The sequence below is a fragment of the Fusarium keratoplasticum genome, chromosome 3 (genome assembly GCF_025433545.1).
Source record: "Fusarium keratoplasticum isolate Fu6.1 chromosome 3, whole genome shotgun sequence".
Lineage (NCBI taxonomy): Eukaryota > Fungi > Ascomycota > Sordariomycetes > Hypocreales > Nectriaceae > Fusarium > Fusarium keratoplasticum.
Genome location: NC_070531.1, coordinates 1,892,185 through 1,912,637, shown reverse-complemented (window position 1 = coordinate 1,912,637; position 20,453 = coordinate 1,892,185). Strand labels below are relative to the sequence as shown.

Below are 20,453 nucleotides of genomic sequence, written 5' to 3'. Positions count from 1 at the left end.
TGCATCTCTACAACACCACAGCCAATCTTCAACAACATACAAACAACATCTCGAAACACACAAATCTTCTCGTCTCCTGGATACGAAATTTCCCAGAAATCCTAACCATGGCCCCACAAGGCTCGCGCCAAAAGCTAGCGCGGGGGGTGCGGTACCCATGCATGGATGGATCCCATGATCCACCACGGTCTCGATCCTCACTGTGATTTCTCGCGCCTCGGCATCGCTGTTATTTCCGATCGCGAAATCTCGTTCCGCGAACGTGAATGGATGTTTCATATCAGATATCACGTCCTGGGGATCTAATCGCAGCTAATTATGCCAGAATAATGCTTTCCGGAGCAACTCGCACACCGGAGGTCGGACGAGACACGGGGGATAAACGGAGATAGGTATTCGCGGACATCCGTACGCTCTCAACGTCCTTGTATTCATGTCTTTTTTAAACATTTTGCCCATTGTGAAACTCTATCCTCCCTGATCAGCAAAGCACACGTCCAGAAGCGGTGAGTACAGCAAACCTCGTGGCAACCAACGGTCCATGTGCTCACCTCGTGGCTGCTGACCTTTGAGGTAAATTATCGTGGGTACCTACACGGGACGCGTCCCGTCCAACGTCAGCACTCATCTTACACCTTCGCATCTAGACATGACGTAGTAGATTTTTCGTATCAAACATGTTCTCGTGATGGCTTCATTATTTCAGCCACTTCTCTATTCCCGTCTAAATTCAAGCGCAGCCTTTCTATTATTGTCTTGGACATCATCGTTGCGCCTCTCCCTCCTCGTCCGCTTCCTCCTCATCCTCATCCTCATCCTCATCCTCATCCTCATCCTCATCCTCTGACGCCTCTCCTGGAATCCACACCAGCAGACCATCCTTGTCAATCTTCATACCCTCGGTTGGTATTATACGGAGCACCTTTTGAAAGTACTTGTCCCGCACCGTCAACCGTGGCCGGATGTAGTCTCCGCTCACATGTGGTAGTAGCCGGTATGTTGTCGTCCGTCTTGACTGTGGCAGGAGGTTGAGCGTCGTTTGCTTGGCCCCTGAAAAGGCAAATTCGTCGCTCGGCTCCATGCTCAGTCCAAACGTGAGGAAGTGGTTGGACGGGTTCTCAATCGTCATGTCCAACTGCATCAGTCCTGGCACGCCGTCCTCTGACCCGCGATTGTGGTACGCAGATGCCAGCACCCGCGGCTCGGTCCCTAGCACCAGATACTTTCCGACAGGCATAGTCGTTGTGTTGACCACTTCATCGTCGCGGCTCTGCCGTTGCCATCGGATGACAAACGCGAGGTCCAGTGTGACGGGGTGTCGATCCTCCATCGTGAGCTTCTGCGCCACAAGATCAAACTGTGCTTCATGCATCGTCTTGGGTGCGACAACTACACTCTCTGGCGATACACTTGGCCCCTTGACCACGTTGCATCGTGCACCACCAACACACGAAGTCACCTTCATGTCCATGCCGAGTACCTTGAGATCCTCCTGGGCGAACGAAGCGTAGTGGCAGAGTAGACACCACTTCTGCGCAAAGCCTCGAGCAACACCCTCTTCTGTGTCTCCAAGTCCCTCCGAGTCAAACAGGCTTGGCCATGGCTCAGGGTGAAGTCTTGGCACCAAATCGTAGTTGGCCTCGAACGCATTGACAACGTTGAGCTGTACCGCCAACATCTGCATGATCGGTGTCACGGCATCAGAGTCGAGGTGATACGAAGCCCTCAGGTGTAAGTCAAACGTCGTCGGCCCTGCTGGAGGATCCATGTGAAGCACCAGCTGCGACGATGCTGCCTTCTCCATGGTCCCTAGTACCAGACCCGAGATCTTGGACTCCTCTTCTTGTGCCTCTGAGCTGCCTTCGTGCCCGTCTGCCTCTATCCGAATTGCAGGGACTTCCTTGCCAAACACGTGAATCTCCAGTTTGACGCTGGCCGACTCCTCCTCTGCGTTAAGGAGTTCAATGTGCAGGTCAATGGCCTCATTCGCATAGTACTGCGCCAAAGGCTTGACAAGCTTGATCTCCATCTTCGGCGGTCGGGGCTGGATTTGGATTGTGCCTGCTTCCGGGCGACTGTTCCGAGGCTTGGAGGAGCCCTGGATGTACCAGCCGACAACAGGATCTGTCTCTCGGAACTTGAGCTTGTAGTCAAGATCAAAGGCCTCGTTGCTGTGTGATAGTGTCACAGAAGAAGCGGTCGCTGTTCCTGGCTCCCTCAGGGGTATCTTCATCTCAAAGACCCGGGTTTGTCCAGGCCGGAGGACCAAGTTGGACTGGCCCCTGAGTAAGGATGGTAAGTCATCTTCTGATTCGCCGGGAAAGTCTTCTTGTAGAGATATTGATGATATAAAGACTCCCGAGTCAGACTCTTCGTCACCTTCAGGTGCTTCATGCTCCAAGAGAAGTGGCTTCAGGTTCCCGCTAAACTCGATCTTAAGAGAGTCCAACGTGATAGGGGCGGCATCAAGGAAGGTATGTGAAGTGAGCGCAAGTTGCGCAGTGCAGGTCTCGCCAGCCTTGCTCTCTTTGTTCCGGAAAACAAACGACGCCGAAACAAATGAGCCTGACTTGTCGTCGGATAAACTTATCGAGGGATTGGTCTCAATAGACACACCCTCTAGAGACTTCGTAATGTCATAATGCCATTGTGGCCGTCGTGCAAATTCTGCAGAAAAGTCAGTACATGTCCCATCTTGCAAGTTAGGTCACCTACTGTTGTTCATGAGTTCCCAATCAGCAGCAATCACCAGGTCTGCCTGCCCAGCTCCCACAGCAACTCTCCGTACAAGCCAAGACAGCTCTTCAGAGATATCAACCCATCCCTCAGACCTAAAAGCATCGTTCTCCCAGAATGGTTTCAACACTTCTATGGCGTCCTCCCACTGCTCCAGGTTGGCCATCTCTCTCGCGCACTCCAGTGACACCTCTGCGGCCATCCGCTCCTGTTTTCGAGCGTGGAACTGAGCCCCAGCTGCTTTTAGACAATCAATCACCAGCTGCGAATGATTAACGCCCTCTCCTGACAAGGGATATTCTTGGTAAGGCTCGGGGCACATGTATGTGTCATACGTGTATGCTTTACTGGCCACCAGCGAGGCAGGAGAAGAGTCGGGCGGGTTTCTGTCCTCCTCTGGTATCTGGAGCGCAAGTTTCCGACGGGCCACGAGGTGACGGGCCGCTATGCGATACCAGTATCCGGTATGGTGCAACGACTCCCAAGGCGGTATGCGCTCGCCCAAGACTGACTTGTCTGGCTGGGCGAAGAGGCTCATCGTCGCTGGCGCCAGGCTTGGCACACCAACCTTCTCGATCAAATTGGCCATCACCATAGCCCAACGGGCTTCCCATGCTTGCCACCCATAGTTGTTGGTCCCCCTCCCCCGTCGATCGACAAAATCGTTGATCCGGTCCCGGTGTGATTGCCATCGTCGGACTGCTAACGAGGTCTGTCCGAGCCACAGATGACACCGTAGACATCGAATGGCTATGATATCGGCCAGTAGACGCGCCTCGTTCCATCTGGGGCTCCAGCTGGGGATAATGTCCAGCACATCCTGACCTAGAAGCACTTCATACGCCTGTTCGAAGGATCGCAACGCCGCATCCGTTTCTTGCCGAAACTCTGCAAATACGGCAGACTTGAAGTCGTACCTGAAATTCCAGTCCGGCAGCGAGAGTGTTTGCGAGGTCCCAGATGTCGGCGGGACAGTCGGTTGGGGCGCTATCCCACGAGAGCGCTTCTTCCTCGCATGCCTCCCTAGATCTCGGTAATATTCGACGGCTGAGGTATACAGGACTCCCAGGATGTTATCCACCACCTGCTTCAGGTCGTCCTGCGACTCCTGCGAAGGGATGTAAAAAACCGACTTTGGATCTAGCGCCGTCCCTCTGCGAATGTTCTCCAACCTCTCCTGGATCCCCTCTGACAGCGAAAGTGGACTGCCCCCGCTCTCAGCGAGGAGAACGATCGCCAGTCGCGTTTTGAATCCCGACCTTGCCAGCGCGCTCTTGAGGTTATTGATATCGGACTTGATGTGATTGTCCTGCAGCGTCGTGGACGTGGGATCGCTAGTAAGGGAGTAGAAACAGAGATAGATACTGGGGACCAGCTCCTGGTGCTTCTTGATCCATTGCGTGTCGATGAGCCCGTCCGGATACAGCGCCGACACGGGGCTGAGCGGCGAAAAGGGCGAGTGCAGTGTCGGGGGGGCCACGAGTGGTTCGATGCCATCGGGGAGTCGAGCTCGACGCGGCGGAAGCAGAAACGACTGTGCCAAACGAATCAGAACCAAGAGCCTTTCAAGTAATCATCTCCTCGGCTTTACCCTTCCCGTGGTCCTGATGCGGAACCTGTACGGTTCTTCCCTCTCAAACGCGCTCCATGACTTTGCGCTCGCGTCAACGTCCTTCATGTACTGGGCGAGGACCTCGGCGTCGTCGCCCTCGATCGGCGGAAGCTCTGACCGGAGGAGGATGCTCTGGTCCTTGAGCTCTGCGCTCAGAGGGAGCTCGAACGTCTCACTGTTGAGGCCGGCGGCCACCAGGAAGGGGACATTATGGTCCAGAGTTCCTGTCGGGTACCCATCCATCGTGGCCTCTTTGGAACGTCCACGGCATGGGTGGTTTTTCGAATGTTGGGGGGGTTGAGCTCAGACTTGGAGACGTTAGCCATGAGGGATCGCCATGTGCCCCTCGTTAGCGGCACAGCCCACTTACAGAGCTCGAGGATGAGCGGGAGCAAGCCGCCTAGGAAATATTCTCTTCTGGAAACAAATATGTGAGTGACTAGCAATTATTTTGGAAATAGCTCTCAAATTAGAATATTATTTCGCATCGTAACATAGCTCAGCGCCATCTCATCGCGCACCTGGCCAGATGTTGCTGGCACACCCCTGCAAGCTTTCGGCAGCTAGCCCCGGAATCGGAACAACACCAACTCCCGAATCTCCAAATCTTCAACATCCCACCCATTGCGATCGCGACGCCGACCACCAATTGACCGCGGATAGCTCCCTCGATCGTCCCGAATTCGCTCTCACCGACCGCATACACGAATTCCGCAGGCCCCGAATATCCATCTGCCAACATGAGACCTACCCAAGCCCTCTCCGTCGGCCGATACCGCCACCTCAAGCTCACCACCAAGGATGTCGGCAAGGGCTTTTACAAGGGTAACCGTACCGGTTCAATGGGTCGACACACAAAGTATGGAGGCTATGTGATCGAGTGGAACAAGGTCCGGACATATGCTGTGCCGAATCTCAAGGACTTCAAGGTGAGGAGGGAATTGCGCACATGGAGGACGACTGTACTAACGCTTACGGTGTAGCTCACCCCGTTTGTGAGCCGCCAAGTCAAGGCGGAACCCGGTGACTACCAAGGCCTCGACAAGGGTCCTCAAGACCCCTACTTCTACGTCGAGCAGTGGAAGCGATACAACGGTGTGGATTGAGCGAACCGAATGGTCAATATGCTATATTCGGACACACAATGGGCCTAGAAGGATGGAGTTATGAATCTCTGCTAGGGACTGGGACCCTCTGGCGAGACTGTATATACCCGCGTACACTGTACCACCATGTATGATTATGTACTCACCATCACCAAGAACGACAAAAGTTGGATGATCAACGGTTTCTCAAAAGCTGGTTGGATGTTCATTACGGGAACAATATTTGGTACATCAGCCAAACTATTCGAGATGTTGCCAATAGCTCATATCCCCATGAGGACAAGAAAGAAAGATGAGCCACGAAAGACCCCTCAGGGTCTCTACTCTGCCTTGGGCTTAATGTTCGTCTGATTGTATTAAATAAGAAAAATGACGACTGTAAGTGAGGATTTACAAAGGATGGCCTCGTTGGTATACCCAAGAGCCCCCAAGGTGAGTGTGCTGAATATCCGCTCCCTTATTTCCAAAGATGCAAGGAAAAAAACAAGGAAACAATAAACGACTGTGCTATGGCGCACGGGATATCCTGGCTGTACCCAAAATAATACATTCTGACCAAATCCCATCCATTGCGCCAAAATCGATAATTACTCCCCCCTCTTACTTGATACGGGGAAGCTCCTCTTGAGCCGTGACAAACGTGTCCAAGCCAGGCCGCTCGGGGGCAGGCACTGCTAGAGTCAATCCCTCCTCTTTCTTCTCTCCATTCTCTTTAACTTCTTCGGTTTGCTTTGTCGACTGCGCCGAGTCGTCGCCCAAAACACTTGGGCTCATGGGCCGCGAGCCTGGAAGCGGGGTGACGTTGGATTGCAAGGTCATCATACTAGCCGTCTCAGCTTCCCTATTCAAGCTGAATGGTAGTGCGATACCGTCGAGATAAGGACGCTTGCCAGCTACGCCAGTTGCCGGCGCGTCTTCTTCTTGTGATGTCATCTGGGTTGTCTGCGTCGGCTGAGTCGAGTCATCATCCACAAGAACTAAGCTCATGGGCCTTGAGCCTGGGAGCGGAGTAGCGGTCGAGTGCAGGGTCATCATGCTTGCTGTGTCAGCTTCCTTATTAAGGCTGAACGGCAAAGCGATGCCATCAAGAAATGGTCGCTTTCCTGCAACACCAGTCTCTGGCACAAAATCAGGACTGAGCAATCCAGGCTTAGCGGCCTCCTGTTCCCTTCTCTGCTCCAAGAGATGGGCGACAGGCATATCCTCAGTGATAACCATGCTGCCTGTCTGGTTCTCATCGACGACCGTCTTGCGATGAGATCGACTGCGAGATTGGTCTGACAGCATCTTGGGCCTATCTTGGCCCTCGATGTCGGCAAAGGAACGTGCCCCTTGCCCATCAGCTGGTGTAGCGACGCGAACTTCTGGCTCTTCGCCCGCCTTCTTCTCCCTTTCGACCGTCATTTCATCGTGCTTGGAACCCCACAGCGACCACATTGCCAGGCCCCAACTCTTTTGTTTCTTGCCCTCCACCAGCTCCGAGTCGACCCGTCGTCGTCCCGCCAAGGCAGTAGGGGGAGGATACTCGCCAGGGCCAAATTCATGATAGCCTGCCACCATGTCATCGACAATCTTCTTGTGAATCTTTGCCTTAGCCGAAGCGAAGCGGTTATCCCACTGTTTCCTCATCGCAAGCCATTTCTTGACGGTACCCTCCTTCACAACACCAACTGTGGCAGGCTGAACACAACATGCGGGTAATTCAGCTTCGGGAGCCAAAGGCAAAGTAGCACCGTGACGAGTAACCTTCTGCCGAATCATGTGGTTCTTGAATGGTGGGAGGGGGTCACCGGCCTTTCCAACCTGACCAGGCGGAAGATTGGTAGCAACCCTCTCTAGTTCTGGGGTTTTGGGCCTTTGTGACCGCTCGCTATCGGATCCAGACTCAGAAATGACTGAGATAGCGTCGTCGTCAAGAATATCAATGCCTCGCTTTTGGGCTCTGGCAAGGGCCCAGGCGCTAAACTGAGCAATGGATCTGTACATGTGCTTGGCAGGTCGAGTGAAGCTGAGTGTTGGCGCCACATGGCAGAGATCATCCCATATTTGGAGCTGGACGTCGGTTGGCTTGTACTGCTCCAGTCGGGCCCTTCCTTCTTCTGTCAAGGCTTCTTCAGGTGGTGCATATTTGGCAGGGTTAGCACACTTGTGAGCCAGATAGATCTGCTCGTCACGAAGAATCTCTCCTCCTCCAACCATGATGAGAAGAGGCGGCAGACCGCCCAGGGTGGGCTGCATGACAGGGCTAACCAGCGGATGAGCCAGGAGTTCATTAGAAGTATACATCTAGGGGTCCAAGTCAGCTTTTAATCATTCCAATCATGCTTGGCAGCCTACCTGAATCTGATCCTTGAGCTTGACCATTTCACCGTCGATGGCGACTGAAAGAAGCTTATCAGGATTGATTGGAACCCCACCGTTGATCCAGTCTGATCTGCACGAGGCATCGGATGGTTCCTTCTTTACAACAGGTGCGTGCTGCCTCTCCTTGAGCTCTTGCGTCCCTGGTGTCTTCTTGGCCTGGTTGTTCTTCTTCTTCAAAGCCACCTCTCTGAGCATCGCAATATCATCCTCATTGGGCGGCGGCCATGCCTGAGAGGGCTTGTGGTGAAATCCAGACTGAGGGATGTAGTCCATCGGCGCTTCTCCAGAGACGCTGGGGAACGAGTGTGTCAGGTCGACCCATGGGCTGATCAGCACAGCTCCAGCAGGCAATGGAATTCCCTGATCCCTCAGAACACACAGCAGAGACATGACCATGCCGCCGCCTGCCGAGTCTCCTGCCAGCACAATGGTCGTGGGATCTTGAACCGTCAAGAGATAGAGGTAGGCGGCGAGACAATCGTGAAGGCCGCAAGGGAAAGGAAACTGCGGCGACAATCGATAGCGAGGCGCAAACACACGCGCCTTGAGCTTGCGAGCATGGCGCTGCATCTGATACCGATGTTCATCCACGCTACCAAAGTAGTATGCGCCTCCGTGGATGTACATCATGACGCGTCGCGAATTGCCGCCATTCTGCTTCCTCTCCCAGGCATCCGAGCGCATCTCGATCCATTCGGCCTCGAGAGAGCTCTTGGGCTTCCGCCATTGCCACCACTTCTCGCCGCCGACCTGCCGGAGGCCGTCGGTGCCCAGCTGCTTGTGGAGCAGCTCGGCGGCGCGGGTCAATTGCTCCTCGGGAACGGTCGCATCTTCGACCTTGACCCATTGCGGATGCGGTACCCATTGAGCGGTAAAGGCCTGAAGCTCCTCGACGGTGTGTTGTGATGAGTACTCGAGGAACGACCGAATCAGGTGAAGGCCTTCATCGTAGGACAGATGGGCAGTCGGGCGTTGCCTCAGGGGCTTCCTGTTAAAGTACTGCAGAGGATTGTTGCGTCAGTAAAAAAAGCAATTGAAATGCATCAGGCTGCATGACCGTTGGGCGCGGGATGAATCTGGATCGCAGAGCACATACATGTGAAAAGAGAGTCGACACGACAGTTGGCGTCACTGCCAGTGAGACTGAAGTGGTGTTGAGCGAGTTCATGGTGCTGACCAGAGCTGGATACGGGAGAGGCTTCCGTTACAAACGCGCCGTTTGCCCACGAGAAAGCTTGTTGAGACTACAAAGACTTCATGTCTGGTCGATCAGCGCGAGAAGTAGGTCACGGCTGAACACACAGTACAAGCCTGTAGGTTGGTTGTCTCGGTGCTGGTGCTGATGCTGGTGCTAGGGGTCCCATGATGTCATGCTCAACCGACCCTGCCCCTGACTTTGCGGGACGGGAACGTCGACTCCGCCTGCTGCATGCAGCGAGTGAGTCGCTCGGTCCTTCAGGCCTGGCCCGTGCGTTTGTGGAGGGAAATCAGTGGGTTTTGCGCTGTCGTAGCGTGTGTGGGTGCGCGATTGGGTTGGGCCTAGGCCTGGGCAAGGAAGAAAAAAAACACCAAAATTTTTGTGCAGAGCCATCTCTGAGTTGCCCCTCCAAACCCCACCAACAACGACTTGACAACCATGGCCTCTTCAGAACCCGTGCAGCTGCCTCCGGCGGGTGAGTCTATATGACTAGGATAAATTATCAACATTCATAATCACTAACTTTCTATCGAACAGCCGAGCGCCAATCCGAGTTCGAGCAAGCCGTCGCATACGCCCTTCACCTGTGGCCTGCCCTCACCCTCTCAGTCCAGAACGGCTGGGGTGGCCCAGACTCTGCCGACAAGCGCGACTGGTTTGCCGGTGCCGTTGTCGAGCTATTCCCCGAGTTCACCGATGCGCCACCCTCCCAGAACGACAAGAACGCCAAGGTCCCTGAGGAGCCTGATCTGGAGGATGTCGAGACAGTTCTCCTGCAGGTCATGGTCGACGAGTTCGAGGTCAACGTCGACGACGATTCGGGCACCGAAGTTGCGACTAACATCATTCGTGCGCGTACGGGATGCGCTGTGGGCAAATTTGACGATGTTCAGGCTCTCCGCACACGCTGGTTGAACCGCAAGGGAACAAAGGTTGATCAGATGTTCAAGAAGGCCGAGGATGCCGACCAGGACACAGACTGGGAGAGCGACGATGATGAAGAAGACGATGAAGGCGGTGCTGATGTCGAGATGGACGAAGCTCCCGCGCTGGTGTCTGCATCAAAGGAAAAGCCCCAACCACAAGTCGACGAAGACGGCTTCACCATGGTCACCAAGAAGAAGAGGTAAAAGTGGGAAGGACCAAAATAAAAAGAAATGACTTGAATGAAGAGCATATCAGACACGTGCTCCTGGTATTAATACCCAAAAACAAGATACAAGGCATGTGGCTCTTTCAATCTGCCACATTTGGTTTCACATATACCGAACGCCGAGCTGGATGAGCGACACTCCCATCACACCCACATATACTTGGACATCTACTCAGCCTTACTCCCAGTCGTCATCGCTTTCCTCCTCGCTTTCCTCCTCGCTCTCCTCCTCCTTCTTCTTGGAGTCCTTGGGGCTGTTGGGAGTCTGGGTCGTCTTGCCAGATGTCGCGCCGACAACGTCGTAGCTAGCTTCACTATCGGCCTGCGACTTTTCGTCGTTGGACTTGCGGGGTTCGGTCGGCTTCAGGAGCTTTTGCGCAGGAGGTTGGATAGTCGTCGAGGATGCGGCAGAGGCAGTCTTGGGTTCGGTCTTGGCCACGGGTGTGCCGTCGTCGTCGCTGGACTCGTCGTCGGAATCAGAATCTTCGTCAGAATCAGAATCGTCGTCACCCCAGCCAACCTCGTCCTCAGTAGAGGCAGCTATGGTGTTGTTAGCACAGTTAAGTAGGAACGCGCATTTCGGCTTACCCTTGAGGAGATCCCGTCGTCTAGCTTCAGCTGTCTCAATACCGTGGCGAAGGAAATAGTATCGCTTCCAGAAGTCAACGTAAGGAACCTGGTCGGGAACCAGCTTCTCCATGGTAGCTCGAAGGTCGGGGAATTTCTGCAGATCGCTATTGATATCGGGTGTCTTCTTGTCGGCATCGAATTCTTTGGACCAAGTCTCATACTCGGTGCTGTTGGGGTCCTTGGTGAAGCTCTCGATCGAAGTATGAATTACATGTAGCTGGGCGTCAAACCGAGAGGTATGAATCACCCGCTTGCCCTGAGCATCCTTACTCTCGAAGAGGACTGTGCCGCTCTGGTCAGACGCCTGAGGAGGGGCGATGCTAATGGCATCGCGGAGAAAGTTGCGGACGTTGCCGCCGAATCGAATGAGGGCCTCGTCAGCGGCATCCTCAGCTCGCTGGAGATCCTTCAGTCGCTTCGCAGCCTCAGCCTTGATACGTGCCAGCGCATCTCCGTCCTCCTCGCTTCCTCGTGCCTTGGTAGGTGTAGACGGGTCCTCCTCTCCATCCTTGGAGCTCTCGCCGGTAGTGCTCGGGTTGAGGGAAAGATTCCGCGTGTGGCTCAGGATGGATGCGCGTAGGCCTGTCAGACCCTTTGATGCATCTTCACCTACTTCAGCCAGCTCCTTGGAAGCTTGTGTGTACACCGACTCGCCCTGCGCATGTCAGAATGGGCTAGGCTCATGAGGCCGAGCTCTCATACCTGCTTGACAACATTGCCCAGGAACCCACCGATCCTAGCACCCCAGGGGCTATTGGAGAAAGCCTTGTAAGCTTCCTGGAAGTCCTCATTTAGCGACGACTGGGCTTGCTCAGGCTTGGAACCATCCTTGGACTCTGAACCCTCGGGCTTTTTAGCGTAGACATCCTCCTGGATGTGGTCGTACGCTAGATCCATGGCGGCAGTCGGCAGTTGTAATACGCACTTGGTCGGATCGCCTCGGGCTCTTGATTAAGTTCGATGCAGGCCGTAAGTGGCAGTTCAAGAATGCTCAAGGACACTTCATTCAAGTTGTTCTGTCGTTGTCTTGAACTCCCTTGAAATGGAGCTGCCTTGCCTCCTGACCCGCGGGGTCCAATGGCGTCTCGCACGGGCCAGCGCCTGGGTCTGCACGTGATAGCTGCAGCTTTGGCTGGGAATAGCTCAAAGTGAGTTAACCTACACATGCCATTTCAAAAATGGTGACAATGGCTCAAATCCAGTGAGGCATTGTGCTGGTGAGAAGTCTGGGAATTTTATTGAATTCCAATTGTCTCCCTCTCAATATGGCTGATGCAATATCTATATTGATAGACTGTTGACGCTTGGTGACTCAAGAAACACTCGCAATGATGTTTTTTTCGGCCACAAAGTGTCAAGCCGTGAATAGTCATACCTGGAAAGTTTCGCTTCATGAACCGCAGAGTGTTGGTTGGGACGCACACAAAAGAAACAGCACATGAAGGACCCAGAAAGACACTGACCCCTATCAATGGAGCACTGTCTCTTGTGTAGCACATTTAGCCTTAGCGATCTCAAATACATCCTGGCTGCCGCTCGAGGGTCAAGAACTCAACGAAACTACAAAGACATCACGTTTAAACCTGATTACTCTTAAAGACTCCTCATAACTAATCTCAGCGGAGGATCTGCCAACAACTTTACAGTGTTTCATTTTTTCATATCCCGCGTGCCTCGGCAAGGACTCGAGCCATGCACGGCACCAGTGTTCTACAGTAGCTGTAAGATAAGATGTATCATGAGTTTATTATGACTGTACATTGCCACGCAAGGCTGAGTACTTATGGCCCAAGCGGAAAGATGTGCAAACTGAAGTATCGCTGCCTCACATGGACGTGGTTCCTAAACCCCTGTTGTCGCCGCTTGGAGGGAGATCCTTGCTGAATGGCGAGATGATTGGAAATCCGGGGTACAGTAGGAGAGCACGACGATCGCCATTAAGACAGTACGCTAATAAATTATGCAACTGGCAAGAGCAAAGTAAACACTCCGCACCAAGTGAACATTGCCAGACATGTATGAGAAACGAAGGTGGGCTCAACGCGTGGCATAAGACTTTCAACACTCATCCTGCCCTCCGAATCCGCAAGAGTCTCAAAGTGATGGTCTGATTGCGTAAAAACACGCAGACTACATCGTTGAACAAGTCAGTGTACAGAGAGGGCACACCTGAAGAATTGAACTTGATGATTGGACCTCCTCGACGACCCTTCGAGCTGATGGTGTTGATACCCTTCAGGAACTGCGAACAAGAGGGGACCCTTGATCAGGAACCTGGCCTGAGGCCTTTCACATGCCTGAAGGCATCTAGTCCGATGATGTCGATGCGATCGAGAAATGTCCAAAAGCAAACATAGTCGATTTCCCTGTTTATCGATGCTGACGTCAAAGTCTCGATCGTCGGCTCCTTACGGGAGGGCTTTTCGTCCTCCAAAGTCATCTGACCTCGATCGCGAGCTGAACGGGGGGCGAGAACTGGCCAGACGCGAGTCAAAGTGTAGCTCGACGTCTGGGATTGGTTCCAAGTGAATGGACATCGTCGCATGGCTGATGGCCCGGGTTTTCACACAACAAGCCATGCCCAGAGTCGTGTTGTCATTGTGCATCAAGACGTTCGCCCGGAACCAATCATAGATGCGGCCCTGAGCTAGTGGATCCATTCAGGGAGGACCTTAGCTTGGAGCCGCAAATGTCCTGCAGTGATCCTCAGTCTTCCCGTGCTCGGAGACTTGGCAGCACCCAATCAGCTTCGTGAATGCCTCGACGAAACCGTCCCTGGCACGAGGTGTTCATCACCCCGGACGCAAGAAAGGGTGGCCCCAGAGGCGTCTGAAAGCATCCTTGGCCAGGATCAAAACATGCCCTTTGGAAGAAGCCACCGCGGGGTCTAATGACGTAGTGGGCGAGTGTTGGATTCTGCAATCAGCTGTAGTGGGGGATTCACTGACGTCACATCATCGATCGGTTTACTGAAGTTCGATCCCAAGTGTTTCTCGATAGCTCCATGACGGTAATTTGGTGAATCGGCATAACGGCTGGTACACGAACATGAGAAACCTCAACAATTCCAACAAGTAATCCACCTGCTTGCATCGTGAGACTAACCTAAGGCTTCTCATCGTTGCAAATTTCCTACTTAAACCCCAGGTCCTCCCACCTCCAAGACTCCTTTTCTTCTCATCATCACACAACAACTCAAACAATCATCTCAACCTTCAATCCAAACAACCAAACCACCACCTCAACCCCCAAAACCACCAACAACTTCACAATGGAGACCGCTAAGCAGGCTTTCAACTACGTCGCTGAGAGCGTCCAGGGTGCCACCGCCGGTGTCAGCAAGGAGGCCAACAAGGAGGTCGCCAAGGACTCCAACGCCCCCATCAGCACTCGGTAAGCAGCTTCTGCACAACTGTGCGATGACTTCAAAATCAGAATGCTAACAGTTTCATCCAGTGCCTCTGCCGCCAAGGATGCCCTTTCCGACAAGGTCGACGAGACCACCCACGACAACAAGGCCGAGGTCCACAAGCAGATCGCCAAGGAATAAATCACGCTTAATGATGGCATGAATCGGAACGGCGTTGCAAGCAGGGAGCATTGGGATTTGATAGGCTTGACGACTAGAAGCCAATAAACAACTGTAATAAACGACGCGCTCATTGCAATGGTGACTTGTGAATGTCTTGACAACTGGCGATGTTTGATTGGAATGTTGGAGAAAAACGCCTAACCGACATGAGGAGCAAGAAGGTTGCGATGCCAATTGTCAACAGCCAAACAGCAGCCGCCTTCTGCTATGTATGGCCAGACAACTTGGAGATAATCGCTACCCTCATTAATGATTACTACTAGACTTGTACCTGCAAATCGTTGAGGATATAAATACTTGGCCTCATTGGTAGCAATACCAACTATCCGCTGCCTCAATGCCCTGTAGCTGGAGGCAATGAAAATACGTATGCTTGTCACCCGAGTAGCACCATGATCACATAGATAGCTGAACATCTACTATGCATGGAGTCTAATGAGGTTTGACATGAAAAGGAGATCATGCAAAACATTCAATAGATCAAGAGACTGAACAAAAACAAGAGCAGGCAGCTCCTACCTCTCGGCATGAACCGAGGGAATGGATGTCGTCCGCCTTGAGACAGACGACACGTGAAGTCCAACCGCCAACAAGGATGATTCCAAAACATGCATATTAAGGCCCTAGCCACATTTGTTAACCCCCGCGGGTTCGCTGTGATTCGTCAAGTTTAGAGATTCGGTAGTTGGAGGCGGTTGAATTCTCCGATCAAGCCAAGGGCGCGAGAGGTTGAATTTCTGGACTACGTCACAAAATTTGAGGTGAAAGAACAAATCTAGGCATCGAAATTCGGGGGCATTCGTTCGGGGGATTCGATGCGCTGAGGCGAGGATTGTCCCATCAGGCAAGGAGCTTCGGCATGATTGGTCGACAAAAAATGGCGAATGCACGGAGGAACAAAGTCCGAATCTTGAGTAAATCCGGGGGCGGGGGGATGAGATGACCGCTCGGGAGGTGCTTCGGCGATAAGGGAGTGAGGCCGGAGGCGGTGCTGGACATGACGGTAGTGCACGGGGCGACTTTTGCGGTTAGAAAAAGGTTAGCAGCCTGGTAGCTGGGCCGGATCTGGGAAGGGTCAAGCTGTGGTATCAGTCGGAGCTGAGAGTCGGATTGACTGTATACGCATGCGTGAGTTGAGATATGTCGGGGTCACCGTTTGTCTCGGCGGCATGGCAGCAGGCACCCGACGAGCTGCAACTGCAACAATGGGTTGTGCACATGGCCGTTCATAAATGCGAGGACCGGACGAGGCCACAAGAGGAGAAGGGGAGACTCGGGGAACCTGTGCATGATGAAGGGCGCGGGCATGTCAATTAATAGCGGCGGAGGCAGATCAGCCAGGCATGCCGGGTGGCCGGTGGGGGACAGGCCAATGGACGAAGAGAACAGGCCGGTGTGGACGGAAATGACGGTCTGTTTGATCTCAAACGTGAGTCAGATGGAGCAGAAAAAGAGCGTGCTCGAGCCTCGTTTTGGCATGGCCTGGGTGGCTTTTTGTTTCGTCTTGTTGTAAGTCTCGGTGGTTTGATGCGTCCATGGTCCATGGATGGGGCCGGTGACCGGTCGCGCCGGCTGACAAATGCACCTGGCGACTCGATTCGCACTGTCATCCATCCCAATGCCACCATCCAACCTCCTCACTCTGACCTCTTTCTCTGTCCCCCCCACTCGACGGTCCCTTTTTCCTGATCCCCGTTTACAGGGCTTACGGCAGAAGCGACTAGAAGAAATATTTGTGACTCAGGCAGCAAAAGTCTTTCGCGGCGTTCCGTTCTTGCCGCAGCGTTTCCCGCAGCTCTCCTTGTACACACGCGGCCCGCCACCTCTGAACCTGCACCTACGGCCGCCTACAGTGCGACTGCCAGGTACCCCTCACCCTCTGTAGGTACCTGCCACCAGCCCTGCACGCTCGGCGGGCGCTCTCAGTGCTGAGCCTGCACTGCAGCCAACCAGCTACAACCTGGCCCCCGCCAAACTCTGGCTCTCGCCCACCCCATCCGCCTGACGCCAGCTGCCACCCATCGCAACGATTCCATCATCCATCTTACATAGTAACCTGGTCCCTAGAGATCTCAATCCGAAAATCCCCTTATTCCGCCTCGTTTATCAATCTCTTGCCTGCTCATTGTGTCATATACGCGCGAGAACCGTGTATCGCTTCGCATTACAAAGCCCCGCTCGCTGCTCTAGTCTGAGTGGCCGCCAACACGCCGACGACGCCGCTACACAGGCTCTTTGCCCCCCTCTTGCGAGAGAGCCTGGAACGGCAGAGAGCTTGGATTGATATCCATCTTCTACCCTTGCCTTCCCTCGCCACGGTCCGCGACCATTTCTCATCCTCTGCGCCGCATCTCGTCGACCTTCTTTGACCTTCGCGATGGCTTCTGCTGGCACTGGTGGCTCTTTGCCACCCAACTTCCTCTTGACCCCGCAACAGCAGAACCTGCTCTTTGCTGCTCTCAACTCCAACAAGCAGCAGATCTCTGCGACTCCCGCGAACAACGCCCTGTCACTTTCCCCAACTTCGTTTCACAACTCGGCCGCTCAGCCCAAGGGTGCTACGAACACGGCATATCAGGAGAGCCCCTTCCTTGATAACTACGACTACGACTTTGGCGATTCCAGCTTCGACTTCTCCTTTGCTACCGATGATCAGCCCTCCATGATTGGAGATATTCCTTCCGCTGCCGGCGCCGCTACCTCCAAGTCCGACTCCACAGAGAATGAGGGTACTGAAAAGCGAAGCCACCCCGATGATGAGGATGAGGAGACCAGCCCTGGAAAAGACCCTAAGCGCCGCGAGAGCACCGAAAAGGTGCCCAAGAAGCCTGGCCGCAAGCCTCTCACATCTGAGCCCAGCTCGGTATGTTTTACCCCCAACGCTGAAGGTCTGATCCGTTTACTAATACACACTAGAAGCGCAAGGCCCAGAACCGAGCCGCCCAACGAGCCTTCAGAGAGCGCAAGGAAAAGCATCTCAAGGATCTCGAGACCAAGGTTGAAGAGTTGGAAAAGGCTTCCCAGGCCGCGAACCACGAGAATGGGTTGCTTCGCGCTCAGGTTGAGCGCATGACATCCGAACTCAACCAGTATAAGCAAAAGGTGTCCTTGATGACAAATAGCAAGGCCCTGCCCAGAGAAAAGGTTCCCTTTGGCAACGCAGCAGTCAGCAACCTCGGCGACGTCAACTTTCAATTCGAGTTCCCCAAGTTCGGCATGCTCCCCGGACCTCCCGCCAACAAGCCGCAGAGATCTGGCTCATCGCCTACAAGCCCACTCCAAAAGACCTACCCAAGCCCATCAGGCCTCTCCAACGACTCCAGATCACCACAGTCTCAGTTCAAGGATGACTTGGCCAAGTTCTCGGGTGTCTTTAGTCCTTCCATGTCAAGCTCTGCTACGAACCCTTCGCGCGCAAGCGTTGACTCTGCGGGCTATAGTGCCAATGGTGCCACAAGCTCGCCATCTGCGTCGTCACACTCCAACACTGGCCCCAGCTCTTCTTGCGGGACGTCTCCTGAACCCTTTACACAATCACCAATGGGCTTCAAGCCTGTTGATACCATGACGACCATTGGTGAGGAGCAGTCTTCGCATGCTCCCACAGACCACTTCTCGAATGTCGACTTGAGCAGCACCAACTTCGATTGGCTTGCCCAGCAGAATGGCGGCCAGTTTGATCCACAGCTCTTTGGCGACTACCGTGAGCCTCAGGATAATGTTCTGTCGAACCCCTCGTTTGACGACTTCTTCAACGACGCCCTCGACACCGACTTTTTCGTTCCATACAACATGGCGCCCACTAGCCCTGGCTCCAAGCTCAACGCTCAGCCCAAGAAGGCACCAAACCTCATTGACCAGATTGATGCCCAGCAGAACTCGATTGATGATGAGCCTCTGAAGAAGCAAAATATGAATTGCAATCAGCTCTGGTATGTGACGCCACCACACTATGGCAGTTTTTCATTGTCTGACCCATATTACAGGGAGAAACTTCAAGCTTGCCCTAAGGCCCAGAACGGCGAGTTTGACCTGGACGGCCTTTGCTCCGAGCTCACCAAGAAGGCCAAGTGCTCCGGTACTGGCCCTGTGGTGGCGGAGACGGACTTTGACACCATCCTCAAGAAGTACATGGGCAAGGATGTGTCGAGCAGCTGCGTCGCCCAAACGCTGGGTGTCGAGATTGAAGCCGACAAGGCCAAAGCCGACAAGCATCTCGGTCTGTCGGTGTGAGGTGTATCCACACTCGACACAGAGTCGGTTGTACAGTATCAATCTAACCCCGGCGCTCGGCAAGCAGCTACATACGGAATACGGCGTTTACAACAGAAAGGATGGACTCGGAAAATCAAGGGGATCGTGGCTCTTCTCTTCGTTTGCTTCTATCAGAGATGGCCATGAATTGCATGGATGAGAGAAGGGAATTCATCATGGCATGGAGAATGTTGCACACTCAGATGTCGGTTTTCTTGCCTAGGCTTGAGGGTCTTGTTCATATTTTCACTTTGCTTTTCCTTCGGACGGCTTTGTTTTTTTGCTGCTATGAATAATTGACTGATGAGCGGTTTTTGGAGGTCAACAACAAAGGAAACGCTACCTATGGATGAAAGCGAGAGGAGACTTTTGGAGGAAACAAACAGCCATCTGTGTCTGCGTAAGCGTTGATGCGGGATGCGTTGTATGTACATCAGCAACGAGACTATACTCAATCAAACATTTTCCATTGATACACCTCGGTCGGGCCTGACGCTGATATGCTGGGATATTCATTAAAGGGCATACATAACTGGCTGTATCTTATCTGCAGGGCATGTATGCTCAACACACCAATTGACTCATTGACCAACTCAACGTGGCATTGATTGAACATGCCTTTGGTCCTTTGTCTATCAAAATCTGAAGTAGCCGGTATGGCTAGTTAAGAATAGGGGTGTTCACAAAGATCTGAAATGTTGCTGTATGCCCACTGTTGTCTGATCTGCTGTCTACGGGACCTTGGACAAGCCCTCATCAGTGCTTTGACCTGCGCATCTAAGTAATCGTATATCTGGAAGACCCAGGGTATGAGTTATGGTTGAAATAGCAAAGACCCTCCCAATTTTTGTGATCGTGCATATGTGTCAGAGAGTGGCTCAATGAGAGGCTTGCTGTAACTCCCGATACAAGGCAGCACAAATGCTATCTACACTCGGCTACGTGGATAAGTGATATGCTTTGTTTGTCTTCTGATACGTGAGAATGAAATGGGTTTGGGTTTACACCTGGGAGATATTTGGAATTGGAACAGAGAGAACGTGGATGTCATTGAATGTAGAAGTGAGTGCAGCGGATATCACAGGTAGGCCTTCAATGGATGAGCAGACATTGACAATGTTATGTTTCGATAAAGTAGCAAGAGCTGATTTACTGGTATTCTTGCAGTACATGCTACGCCGGCTAGCCATTGGTTTAGAGAGACCTGACAACGCAGTGGGTGCATCAGATCGATTGAGAGATGGCATAACTATAGGACTGGTACCTGGGCTCATTTTCTCCTCATCACGACCACTTATAAACAGTCTTCTCGCCCGGGAGCCTAAAAGTAAATCCATTCTCAAAAGTGCATCTCGAGCATGAATCCCGAAGCAAAGCAAAACATCAGAGTCATTCGCCTCTAGGATATGCGGCATCACCTTGGCGTTCCTCTCTTCTTCTCTGCATGGGGCGAACCCGATATTGCATGAAACAGCTACACTCAGGCAGCCGGGCACTGCCTTTTCTTGTTTGATACGGCCTCGGAGGTTACACTGGCCATTCCCTAGCAACTCTTCGTATTCACCTGCCAGGTATTATTGCTCTCCCCTATCCCTGTGATGAAAGTGCACCTTGGGAGTCGATGGTCTGGTCTACGTTTATGAGATGAGAGCAACAGTACACCAAAGACATGATGGCACTCACTCCTGGAAACGATGGATAAAAGTTTACATGGGGTATTATTCCAAATATGCTCACAATAACGAACAAGTTAAACCATCAATACTGACATCTCCTCCCAATGCCTCGCCTCTCCTCGTTTGACTCTT

At 53.0% G+C, this 20,453-nt stretch overlaps 7 protein-coding genes across 7 annotated transcripts; 4 read left to right on the top strand and 3 right to left on the bottom strand.

Moving 5' to 3' along the window:
- Positions 1-763: 763 nt before the first annotated feature.
- On the bottom strand, positions 764-4,591 carry NCS57_00397400 (uncharacterized protein; the record flags this gene model as incomplete). Its single annotated transcript, XM_053053951.1, has 3 exons — positions 764-2,667; positions 2,716-4,270; positions 4,328-4,591. 3 exons carry the CDS (start codon positions 4,589-4,591, stop codon positions 764-766), a joined length of 3,723 nt encoding a protein of 1,240 aa, XP_052916111.1.
- Positions 4,592-5,088: 497 nt separating this feature from the next.
- Positions 5,089-5,454, top strand: NCS57_00397300 (uncharacterized protein; the record flags this gene model as incomplete). The annotated part of the gene is made up of 2 exons (XM_053053950.1): positions 5,089-5,277; positions 5,332-5,454. 2 exons carry the CDS (start codon positions 5,089-5,091, stop codon positions 5,452-5,454), a joined length of 312 nt encoding a protein of 103 aa, XP_052916110.1.
- Positions 5,455-6,054: 600 nt separating this feature from the next.
- Positions 6,055-8,986, bottom strand: NCS57_00397200 (uncharacterized protein; the record flags this gene model as incomplete). Its single annotated transcript, XM_053053949.1, has 3 exons — positions 6,055-7,740; positions 7,792-8,817; positions 8,915-8,986. The coding sequence occupies 3 exons, from the start codon at positions 8,984-8,986 to the stop codon at positions 6,055-6,057; spliced, it is 2,784 nt and encodes a 927-aa protein (XP_052916109.1).
- A 468-nt stretch (positions 8,987-9,454) lies between these two features.
- Positions 9,455-10,146, top strand: NCS57_00397100 (uncharacterized protein; the record flags this gene model as incomplete). Its single annotated transcript, XM_053053948.1, has 2 exons — positions 9,455-9,491; positions 9,554-10,146. 2 exons carry the CDS (start codon positions 9,455-9,457, stop codon positions 10,144-10,146), a joined length of 630 nt encoding a protein of 209 aa, XP_052916108.1.
- Positions 10,147-10,347: 201 nt separating this feature from the next.
- On the bottom strand, positions 10,348-11,696 carry NCS57_00397000 (uncharacterized protein; the record flags this gene model as incomplete). The annotated part of the gene is made up of 3 exons (XM_053053947.1): positions 10,348-10,709; positions 10,758-11,454; positions 11,502-11,696. 3 exons carry the CDS (start codon positions 11,694-11,696, stop codon positions 10,348-10,350), a joined length of 1,254 nt encoding a protein of 417 aa, XP_052916107.1.
- A 2,287-nt stretch (positions 11,697-13,983) lies between these two features.
- NCS57_00396900 (uncharacterized protein) lies at positions 13,984-14,349 on the top strand (the record flags this gene model as incomplete). The annotated part of the gene is made up of 2 exons (XM_053053946.1): positions 13,984-14,192; positions 14,256-14,349. The coding sequence occupies exons 1-2, from the start codon at positions 14,071-14,073 to the stop codon at positions 14,347-14,349; spliced, it is 216 nt and encodes a 71-aa protein (XP_052916106.1). The 5' UTR covers positions 13,984-14,070.
- A 2,419-nt stretch (positions 14,350-16,768) lies between these two features.
- Positions 16,769-18,624, top strand: NCS57_00396800 (BZIP domain-containing protein; the record flags this gene model as incomplete). Its single annotated transcript, XM_053053945.1, has 3 exons — positions 16,769-17,254; positions 17,308-18,323; positions 18,378-18,624. The coding sequence occupies 3 exons, from the start codon at positions 16,769-16,771 to the stop codon at positions 18,622-18,624; spliced, it is 1,749 nt and encodes a 582-aa protein (XP_052916105.1).
- Positions 18,625-20,453: the final 1,829 nt, after the last annotated feature.